Genomic DNA, 12,133 nt, shown 5'->3' with positions numbered 1-12,133 from the left:
GTTACAGTAACTGGACTGCAAGTTGCTAAACAACTGAGAAAAAGAAAACATCAAAGACCTACCTGGTGAATGTTAAAGTCACCTTTATCACAGCACTATGTCAGGGGTGTTTACCTATGTCAGCTTTGTTTACATTAAGACTAGGAACACTGATCCAAGTCTTTTCCTGCAAGCTGCAAAAACAACACCAGCTGTCTCCAAAGCCACAAATAGTTCTATGAACTGAAGTCTTCTTGCTTAGCAACTGTTTAGATCTGTGACATTACGGGGAAGCCATGTGCTCTCAGAGTTCCCAGAGAACTCTGGGAAAGACTGAATTCTTCTTTTTTTCATTTACTACCAGTTCCACTATTCTGTCTTCAGATAAATTTACAATGAGATTAAAGTAATGACTCATCCTAGCCTCCCTCTCTTCACACACAAATTACTCTTCTCTGTTTTCTTATTTTGTCAGCTGCTCATATCAGCTGACAGAGATTTCCTGAAGGGCTGTTTGCTTCTTTTGACTTCAGATGCAATGGGACTAGAGATTGCATCATATCAACAATACCACCTTTAAATGGCAAAGACTAAAACCATGACAAGTACAAAGTTAAAAACACAGATGTTTCCATATCTGCTTAACAAAGGGATACAAAATACCAGCTAACTAAACCCCAGAAGTACATACATATTGGTGCTGGAGAAAGCAGCAATGCTAACTTCACCCCTCTTGACAAATCCATTTCCTGATAAACCACCCCTCACACACATCAGAAATCCAAAGGTTTTCAAACAGCACTACAAATCATCTGAAGCAGACACAAACCCCGGGGGACTGCACCTTCCAGCACAAAAGCAGCTTATGCACTGCAAACCTAATTTAATTTTGACTAGTTTATTCTGTCTATGGCTAAATACCTTCTTGCTCACATAGCTTGTACTGCCACCAGAGTTCTGCAAGTATTCCCAAAGGAGTCTACAAAAGAACATTAAACCCTTTCCCTTACATACACAAAAGGCTCGCAGTTCTACCAGGAAAACAACTTCTCTTGACTTGTAAACAAACTTATATTATAATTCATATTAATTCCCATCTAACTATGCTTCTTAAGTCCTCCTGCTGCTTTCTTTCTCAAGAGGATTTGATCAAAGAAATAAAATAGTTCAGCTAAATGCTTTCAGTCTGATACACAGACTCAGAATAACTGTATGTACAAGTGCCTAATACAAACCAATAAAGTATCCTCTACATGAAAACTAAAGCAAAGGGCACACTCAAAGTGCATATTTTGACAATCAACAGATTGGGTGAACAAAGGCATGGATTTTGAGGTGCCACAGCTAGTTAATAAGATAGCTCTAGAAGTCATTAAACTTTCTCCTCTGTCTTAAAAGCATAACCTTTGCTCACAGTATTAAAATACAGTTTGTTTTTGTTAGCATCTACAAATCAAGAGTGCCCACTCATGCCACCCTAGCTGCCTAGGTTTTGTTTCTCACTGGGTACTGGTCTCAGGGCATCCCTGAGGTGATGCTAAACTGACACACACATTTCAAGGAGACATCTAACACATGTCAACTAGGATTGGTCCTTCAGTCCAAATGACCAAACTAATTAACCTCTAAAACACACACAGTGTGAACATGAAGTCCTCAGCACCTGCTGCTTACCCCTAGAGATGTGCTTCTACTATGTCACAGCACCGGCTGCAGCAGACACACAGCCACAAAAATCAAGGTTAAATTTTAACTTTTCCCTACATTATTTGAGTGAAACATGGAAAACATAATCTTGTTTGAAGAAGGGAATAAAGCAGGTGCTGTGTTGCAAGAGAGGCTTAGATCTGTGAACAGGCACAAGAAGTCTTGTCATTTGGATTGTAATGAGGCTCCTCGCCATGAGGCTGGCATGCTAGGGAAAGACAAGCAGGTAACTCACTGTGCTGGGTCTGGCTGAGGTGGTAAATTCTCCCCACAGCAGCCCTCACAGTGCTGTGCTTTGCACTAGAAACACCACATAACATAAAACACACCAGGTTTGGCTACTGATGAGCAGCACTTACACAGAACCTAAGCAGCTTCTCCAACACTATCCTCTCTCCTGCAGGCAGTGGGTAGACAAGATCTTGGGAAGGGAAAACAGCTAGGACAGCTGACTAGGACAGCTGACCCCAACTGACCAAGGGAATATGCCATGCCATCTGCTTAGCAACAAAAGCTAGGAGAAAGGAGGAGAAGACAGGGAAAATTCATTACTATGATGTTTGGCTTTCAGAGCAATCACTAACAACACATACTGAAATCCTGCTTCCCAGGAAGTGATGGACATCATCTACTGATGGGACATAGTGGATATATATTTTATTTTCCTTTGCTCCCATGAATGGCCCTTGATTTTGCTTTATTTAAATGTCCTTATCTTGATAGATGTGGTTTTTTTCATCTTACTTTTTCTCTCCTCATCCTGCTGAGTAGGGGAGTAATAGAGCAGCTTGGTGGACACTAGCTGACCAGTCAAGGTCAACACACCTCAAATAAAAGGATGTATCCCTGAACAAAGTTTAAATTGACCCCAAGATAAAATTTCTTACTTTAGACAAAACTTGACTGCAATACAGACTCTTTCAACTTATGTGTCACAGTGCAGAATTACAAGATGATCAACTTGGTTGATGAAGAAAATTTTAATTCTCCTGCCTGGCATTTTAATTTATTAATTAAAATTACTTTTCCCTTCTCAGCAACGTGTTTCCTATTCAAGTAAATAAACACATTCGGGTTTATTTCTAGACATTTTCACAATGCTTATTTATGACCATTATTTTACATGTAAAAGAAATATAATCTAAGTCAGTCTACTTACCAAAACACCAGGAATGTTTCTCTGGTTTGTTTTTTTAACTTGAGCAAATAGCAAGGACAAACCCATGCCCTAAGTTAGTAGACAAACATTTCAGGTAAGTACAGTCTTGGCTGGAAAAAAAACAGCTAGCTGAGGAAAAGCAGCATAAAACCAGGTGGCTTTTGTAAGAACAGAAAAACAGCAACAGTCCATCGAACCTCCCTGCTTTCATTTCTAAATGGCAGTAATCTGATAAATCTAGTTAAAACTACTAACTGCAGTCTTATATCCACCACCACCAAAACTGATAGATTCCCATCTAAAAGAAAAGCAGATAATATTAGTACCATGTATTTTTATTTGTGTTTTCTAAAGCACCATTGTCAAATACCAAACAGACACATGATTAGGGGCCAAAGGGTAAAAGGAAACACCCAGCATACAGAAAGACCACCTCATATATGGACTGCCTGCTTAATACCTGTGCCCAAATATGCCTAGCCTCTGTGCTTCTGAACAGTCTGAATTGAAACATTTTAGGAAAGCTGAGGTTTTACCTCTATTGTACTTTTTTCTCCAGCCTTCTCTTACATGGCAGGATCCTTTGAAGAAGGCTCAGCAATATGAAAGTTCCCAAATTCCCCAATACTCTTGAAGTAGCATCCAACTTGCTACTGCTTTATCATACAAAAACAATAGCACTTTTGCTCTGCTATCCACAAGGAAAACAAACTGGTGATATGGTCCAAGGTCATGGAAATTCACTGTAGCACATGCACCAGATTAAAGTGCTCACCTGCTGGTTTCCCAGTCTTGGTCATCCTTATCTTTTTCTTCTTTGGCATCTGAATTTTGTGGGTGTTTCTGCACAATCCGCATCCCACCAGCTTTCACTAGAATGAAAATTAAATGGAAAACAACAAACCTCAGTCAAATCAGTGTTAGGTGAAGAATGTAAGGATGACCCACCCTGCTTCCCTCCTGATACTTTGCGTAGTAATTTAATAGTAAACACAGTTTGCAAAAGAGACACAAAGTGTTAAAAAGTGGCAAGCCTAAAGAACAGCTACTTCAGGACCACATCTGACATTCTCTTTAACATGGTGCTGTATTTGCTTATCCTGAGAAGCTGCAGCTCATTTTACCACCTGCTTCCAATGACATTTTAGAAAATTCAAATTATGTTGTAATTCCCCCTCCACCCCATACTAACTTGCAGCAGTCAGAAGAAACTGAGGCAATGACTTGCATAACACTACACGAAAGGCCACAAACCAAAGAAACTGACTTGTCATTTCATGTTAAAAATGACATCTATAATAATGGTATTTATACAAAGAAGTACTTCACAAATAGTGTCATAAAAAGCAAAATTTAGGAGAACTGTTAACTTGTATTTAGAACAGAGCTTTTTGGTTTGCAAAACATATGAACACTTAAAACATTTTAAATTCTTGCATCATTTAACTTTTAGAAATGAAATCATGAAAGCAGCCCTTTGAAACACAAAACGAGAAGTGAAAGCAGATCCACTTATGTGCATCACTTATCCACTCCAAGGTGCAATCTAAGACAGGAACCAAGCCAGGCTTAGCACTGCAGCTCCTAAGCAGAGCAACAGACAGGTTGCTCTTGATCTGTGTTCTGGTTCAATAGTGTACTTTTTCTTCAACAATTGATACACATGCTTACAGGACAGCACAGGATAAGACGACGCATCTCATTAGCTTAATTGGATGAGTTACACTGCCATCAGCAACCACATCAGAAAACCACTATAGTGGTCATAAGTCAATAAAACCACTTAGAGACACGCTGGTTTGTGTTTCACAGTGCCTTCACACAGCATCTGTGGTGAGCCCCGGCAGAGGTGTCACAGCTGGACGGAGCAGGATGCCAGAGCAGCACTCCGAGAAGCTGAAGCTGGCAGGGACAGGGAGGCTGTGCATCTGACATCCCTCCTGTGTCCTGCCACAGAGGGAGCAGGGCACCTCACAGCTATTCAGTGCTATTCCAGAAACCTAGAAACAAGTTTAATTCCCAGTTCTTAACCAGGACAGCAATGGAAAGACCACTGCTGTGCATAAATTTTAGAGCCTGGGTGAAGGAAAGCGGGAAAGAGAAACTGCTCCAGAAGAAAGCTCTTTGGCCCTGTCTTTTAAAAACAGATTTTAAGTTCTGAGTGATATTTGAATGATAAATTTCTAATTCAACAAAGGTCCTTAACTAAAGACAGGCAATCAACAGACAAACTCAAGGAAATATCTTTTAAAACCTATCAAAACTGTGTCCTCTTATCATGCACTAAAAAACCCCAAACTCAAATCACTAATGATTTTGTGTTCCCTCTCCAGCCTAAAACTTTAATTTCAGAAATGTTTCACATGGGACAAGGAAAGAAAGACTACATTTCTTTGTAGAAAACTACATTTCTTTGTTGTCTGAAGTGAAGCACAAATTAAAATTCCAATTAACTCCTTAGAAATTTGTTTGCAAAAGTAAACACTAAGTTTTGCCAAGTGTAGTCTTCTTTTAATATCTCAGTTAATCAAAGTACTGCTATGCTTTATTTACATTTATTTATAAATTGTTAATTTATTTTAATTAATTTCTAAATTTAACACCATTGCACAGTCGGGACCTTTTACTTATTTGTTTCAAATGACCTTTCATGGAAGATGCTGTCTCCACAGCAACATCTGTCAGGGTTACAAAAAACAGTTCTGAACAATACACACATTTCCATGTCCTTCAACATCTAACAGAAAACTGGAGACAATGACACCTGAAGATTATTGCTAATTTAGATCTAAAATGCCTCTCCTCTCACACTATGTATCATCAGGCCACCAGCCATTCCTTTTCTTTTCATCTGTCCCTGGAAAAAATACACAGCTAACATATTCAGATTTGCCTGTATGCAGAATTAAAAAGCAGGGATTAAAAAGCAAATAACCAGACAAATAAAAAGGCATAATAGTGACTAATGCAGCAACTTAGAATTTTAAATGTGATTTTTTTAACTAATATAGTCAGGCATAGTATATACAGCTTAAAGTACTTTGGTGCATAATTGAATTATATTTAGCAATCCAAGGTTACTGTGCAGAAGGAACCAGCAAACAGCTACAATAATCATATGTATTTGTGAGACCAAAAATGAAAATTAGATAGCTTTCTGTACATATCTGCCACCCATGACACAGCATGCTCTACCCCCCCAATCCAGTTTCAGGAGATTTAGTTTAAGATGATAAATACTCTTGCAGCATAATTCACCTTCCTTTTCAAAAGGTATCAGCTAAGCTACATTACCTCAGGGTGTGACAAGAGAAGAACTGATGACATCCAAGAAACTAATGAAAAACCCACTCAACACTTGTGAGATTTTTCTCAGGAGTTATGAGGAATCATCTATTTCCTACTTGCCTAGCATTTACTACATAATTTGACAGATGCTTACCATGGTGATTTTGTTACTTAAAAATCATCCTTAAAAGAGATCAGATTTCCTTATCCAGCAAACAAAGGATTTAAATAACTCATAAACCACCTTCCAGAACACTGTCAGACTGCTGTGTCCAGAAGCGGATGGTGTCAATGACTCTGTGTTGGGATTAGGAAGAAGGCAGCTCCTGTGCTGAAGAACAAGTGCAGAACTCAGGTGCTAAGGCAGGAGAGGATAGGAAATGGCTCCCTGGAGTGGTGACAGCCAAGTGGCCCTAAGCCTTTACTAAAGCATGAAATAAAGAAGGGATCATTTGCCAGCACACTCAGAAGAGCAACAAGTTATCTGCTTCACTACTGAATACAAGTTTTGAATTTTAATTATCATATGTCATGTTTTCCACTCTCGAAAGGCAAACAGGACTACCTTGTCAGTCCTGTGAATGCCAGCCTGCGTTCCTCATAAGGGTATGACTACTCCTTCTGGAAATACATTATAACTGTGTTAATCAATTACCACTCAAGCTGATCTGGAGTCAGGAAGCATTCTACTTTTTCCTCCCTGCCCCCACTGCTGGACTCCTCTCTGAAACTGAATTCTGAAATAAACCCCACTGAGTTGGAGCGAGTACTGAGTGCCTAGAGAAGCACTACAGGTCAGGGATGCCCTAGCCCCAGCTCGCTCAGGGTGCAGACCTGAGGCAGTCCTTCCCAGGGAAACCTTCCAGCTCAGCCCAAATCACCCGCTGGTCACCACAACTGGACAGAACTTTTACAAATCCAGAGTACAACCAAAAGTCTTTGCAGCTTTCATTTTCTTTGAGTATGCATTCAACATTAAAATAATAATTCATTTCTTATGTAGTGTGTAATAACAGATTCCATTACAACGACAAGATGTATGAAAAAGGAAACACAAAATATGCAGTTGTACAAGATTAAGGGAGAATGCATTAGTGTTCAACAAAGTAAGAAGAGGTGGTATTATATGCCTTCATTTCACAGAAATCTCAGCTCAGAGCTATTTTTTTAATGTACAAAAAAGCACCTATTTTCACAAATCTATCATAAAACATAAATACACTATTAACACAATCACCTTCCACAGTATGCACTAGATGAACAGCTAAATCATAATTACACAGATCTCTTCAGAGGAATTGTACAAACATACTCAGCAATGTATTATGGGCACACTTGATCTCACTGACAGGCGGATATTTAATAAAGATTAAGTTAGGGCCCTCTTAAATTTCAGAGGGGAGATCAAAATCACTTCCGGCACTGAGGTCTTGAGGTTTCTTTCCATTTCATTACCCTCTGTCTTTTCAACTGCCTTTTCTTTTCCCTCTAAGTGAAAGATCAATGCAGAGAGGAACACAGTGCTGTCAGTATGCAAGGGCCAATGGTGCACTTGAAAAACAACAGATTTGTCAATTTTGCTTTTAATTTGATGACCCAAATCTTTCCAAACTTACATGTCCAACATAGTCAGTAGGGTAAGTCACGTCTGTAATTACAGGTCTCTTTATAGAACTGTATGCAGCAAAACCTGGGCTTTTAAGCCATTTATCACAAGAGATTCCCTATTCACACGTTTTCTTTGATAGAAATTTGCTTTGTTATTTATGAATAAAATGCCACCTGTGTTAATTCTTTTAAAGAATTTCTTACTTTCATTTTATTAAAACTTGTTTGCAGACTGATCTACTGTATTATTCCAATATTCAAGAATCTAAAAAAAATTGAGAGAGAAGATTAAAACCTATCTTCAGCCACTAGAGTAAATACATACTCTTGCTAGTCATAACACTTGTGGATTTTCCCGATGTTAAAAGACCAAAGTGCAAAACAGTTTCAAAAAAATCTTCTTCCCAAAGCGACTTGAAGATATGGTAAAGCATTAGTTTTTTTCTGGCCTCAATAACAGACCCAGTGATCACCTTCCTTCCAAAGATAAATTTTGTGTGTGTGATCACAAAAAATAGAAAAAAAAAAAACCAAAACAGGGATGCCTTAAATGGCACACAGTTGAAGGTGTTCCTCAGTTAATACATGGGCCCATGTTTTACAAAGAAAAAAACTCAAACTGAAACATTCTGATGGCAAAGTAAACCTGCACTGTACTCCAGTTGAGCTTGTACACTGTACATTGCTAGTTTCTCATGTGGCCTAGAGATGCTCACTTCAGGTCTTTCAAAAATTTTCACCAGTTTTAAAAGACAGGTTTTGAAGCAAAACTCTCAAACATGGAACAACATCAGAAAATACAGTTGCAAAGCACATTCATTTCATCAATGGTGTAACTGGAAGACAGAGCTAAACCAGCGCAAGATCTTAATGATCCTTCCACTCTGAAGCTGACATGTACCTGAAGACAAGCCAGCTCGAGCACCTAAAGTAATAAAAGCTGTCAGCACTGAAAAATGATGCTTTGGTTTGTTCCCTGAAGCAGCTCAGCAAGAGGCTGGGTAAGAGCTAATGCCATGAAAAGGGAGGCTGCAGGACTGGAATGACTGCTCAGCCAAGAAACTGACTCAACTGCACTGCTGAACTGTATCTGCCATACAAAGCAAAGCCATTATTTCTCACTTCTATTTAGAGGAAATTTCAGGTCCTCATTATTAAGAGCACAGAATTCAATTATGGTTCAACAGCTGTTTATAAATTTAACTTTAAATCTCATAAATTGATCTGAATATAAAACTAGCGACCTCGGGATTTTTTACTGAAACACTTAAAAATAAGCTTACCAACTACTCCACAGGGGAACATTAGATGACATATATAAAGCTGCTGATGCAGGGACCAAAGTTCCCCTTTCTAAGAAAACTGTAAAAAGCAAAACTAACAGTACGTGAAGGAACACAACTTCGATTCTGGAAGAACTGAACCCCACCTCTGGACAGAGAGGAGCTACCACCCGTGGACCCTGGAAGATGAGCAGATGGCATCTTACTGGAGCTGACACACTGGAGCACCCACCCTGACCGTCCACTCGCACACAGCAGCAGGACGGAAGGCGATAGAGCTCCTTTGCTGGGCACTGCTCAAGCACCTTTACCTGTTTCCTACCCTGCCAGGCTCCAGAATCACAGCCAGGAGTGCGCAGGACACTCTGGCACTCACACCGTGATGCCCACAGGCAAAATGGATGCACAGAGCACTCCTGGTTTCAGTGTCTGTTCACATTCGGCGTGCACTCTGCTGGACCAGCCGCGCAAGCTGCGAGGGGCCGACACCGCTCCCCTTCCCACCACTAGCAGCCCCAGGCGGGGCTCCGAAGGCCTCCGCCGCCTTTCGAGGGCGGGATGCCGGAGAAGACAAGGCTGTCTGCCTGCCGGCTGGGAGCCTGGAGATGCCAAGCTGCACACACCCGATGTGGGTTTGGCCCCAACCAGAGCTCTCCCCGGGGAGAGGCAGGGCAGGGAGCGTAGCCCCGTCACCGGGAGAGGCTGCCGGAGGGCAGAGAGCGCCGTGGGAAGCTCCGAGGCTCGGGCGAGGATCCCAACGCACCTCCCGCGGCCAGAGCGCCGCATCGTGCCCGGGAAGTGAAGAGCGAGGAGACCCACCGGGGCTCTTATCCCCGGGGGCTCGAACCTACCGGGGCTGACAACCCCGGGCTCGAATTCCCGGCAGCGGCCGGACCCGCCCGAGGCCGCCCTCTCTCTCCTCAGCCCCGGCGCGCACAGGAGGGGACTCGGCGAGGAACCGCGGCCGCCCCGGCCCCCCTGTCCCGTCCCCCAGGGTGGCAAGAAAAAGAGCGGAGAGACGGGAACCGGCGGCCGTACCAGCAGGAGGGTGTCCGGCCCGCGTCTCTGCTTTCTCTTTGGGAGGCGAAGACATTTTTACTGTGGCAGCGGCCCGCTCCCGCACAGCGTCCCGCACCCCGACGCGGCCCGGCGAACACGGCCCACGCCCGCCCTGTCAACGTGGCCGCTGAGGGGGCGGCGCCGCGCGGGGCCGGGCCCTGCCCCGGCCAGGCGGGGACGCGGCTCCGCCACAGGCGGCGTGGGCAGCTCCTGCCCCCTGATCCGCCCTGCTGGTGAGGTGAAACGGCGCGGACAGTTAGCAACGTGGTTTTGAATCGTCTGCACGTCAAATAATACTTGTAATGAGTGACTAATTGGCAATCTGCGCCTTGCGCTTTGTTGTGTTCTGCCAAACCGCGTGTGAGGCGGCGTGAAGAGCAGTGCAGTTTTTGGCTGTGGTAATTTTCTTCGTGATAGCTGGTATGGGCCGTGCTTTGGAATCGTTCTGGAGACCGTGTTGATAACTGGGAGCAATAAGTGCGCACCTTGCCTTTGCTTCAGACCTCATTTCCTTGCTGTTTGAAATTACAGAGCTGATTCACATCGTTTTAAGAAAATTTTCAAGCACTTGAGTTAGCTTTTCCAAGTCATGTGGTGTTATCGTTTGACACTGGCACAATGCCAGTGCCTTCATGAAAATGTAATTTTTTAATTGAATGCTGTGAAATGCAACCGAGAACAGAGCAAAGCAGGCGTAAGCTTAATGACAAGAAAAAAATTTATTAAGCTACTACTACTATATTACTATAAAAGGAAAAAGAAAGGAAAAAAACCCACAAAAATTAAAATGAAAACTTTTTAAAGCATTCCTTTTCTCACTACCTACTTCTAATAAACTATAGTGAGACACAACTTGGACTCCAATCAGGTTTCTATTCTTTAGACAATTAATTTTCACTTTATTGAGGGAGAGAGGAGCCCCTCCTGTGTCATAGACCCCCCAAGAAATACAGTTGCTACATCTTGTGTTTCCGTGTCACCACATGGCACTGCCCGGAGAAAAAAGTTTGCCAATGGTGACCCTTTTTTTTTTTTTTATGTACAGTGCTCTCACTACTAATGTATGGATGGATAGACTGCTTTTAGGATTTTTCTTTTCAAGGATGCCCTGCCAAGAGGGGAAACATAATAGTTTAGTTTTTCATTTTTGGGACCACAGTCCCCCCCACTTTCCCCTGGGGCCGAGGATCTAAGAACAGAGATCTTCTCCTCTTCTTCTTTGAAGACAGGGGGCACTACCACAAACCTCTTTAACTTTTCTTTGTTTGCTCTACTTCCGTCTTTTCCTAGCTGAAGCAGGTCTCTTTGGCTCACCGGCATCCTCCTAAAATATTCCCAAAAATAGCTTACTGCCCATACTCCAGCTCCCACAGACAGCTAAGCACCTTACAGCTTCCCTACTCTTTTCCTTCCCCGCAGTAAACTGCTGACAAAACCACTACTGTCTCTTTCTCTCTCAAGAGAGAAAGAGAATCTAAGAGAAAAAACATAAACATCCCAAATTTGTCTACTCTTCTATTTATAAAAAACCAGCCCAGTTCCAGTCCCTCTACCCTATGTAGCCTACCTCCAAAGGCTACATAGCTCTGCCCTCCCCCACCCAGCTCGTCACCAGACAAGGAAGAGTCTTATACTACACGCTAACTAAAACTAAAAAAAATAAGTTTTCTTAAGAATTTTACTTTTAACCCCTCTGTGTTCTCAAAAGCGTATCCACTTTCAATTAGTCAATGTCTAAATTAACCTCTTCCTTCCAAAAAAATTCTTTTTTATGTATCAAACCACAACACGTGGAAAGGCACAGAGCATAATATCTGAATTAATTATATTAAACCATGTAAACCATGCTGACCATTCTGGTTTTCTTTCATAGTTTGAAATAAGAAAGCAATTACCTCAAAAGCTGAGTGTATGATGTTTGAAAGTTGACCCTCCCTGCCTCCAAAGTGGTATAGAAATAGTTCATCACACATTTGTTATAGGGAAATTAAAGTAATAATATTTTATTTATTTGCTATCACTCTATGTAACATCTACATTATCATTGCAA

The 12,133-nt window shown here is 41.8% G+C and overlaps 1 protein-coding gene across 2 annotated transcripts in view; it reads right to left on the bottom strand.

Moving 5' to 3' along the window:
- DAP (death associated protein) overlaps positions 1-10,248 on the bottom strand; it is a 54,400-nt gene extending 44,152 nt beyond the window's left edge. Inside the window, exons 1-2 of one of the 2 annotated variants that reach the window (XM_012571800.5) lie at positions 10,063-10,248; positions 3,621-3,717 (exon numbers count right to left, since the gene is read on the bottom strand). In XM_012571800.5, the coding sequence (XP_012427254.3) occupies positions 3,621-3,717; positions 10,063-10,117 (152 nt within the window). In that variant the 5' untranslated portion in view covers positions 10,118-10,248. 2 annotated transcript variants of the gene reach the window in all.
- Positions 10,249-12,133: the final 1,885 nt, after the last annotated feature.

Source organism: Taeniopygia guttata, chromosome 2 (assembly GCF_048771995.1).
Source record: "Taeniopygia guttata chromosome 2, bTaeGut7.mat, whole genome shotgun sequence".
NCBI lineage: Eukaryota > Metazoa > Chordata > Aves > Passeriformes > Estrildidae > Taeniopygia > Taeniopygia guttata.
Note: the sequence above shows the minus strand (reverse complement) of the source record. Positions and strands in the feature narration are given on the sequence as shown.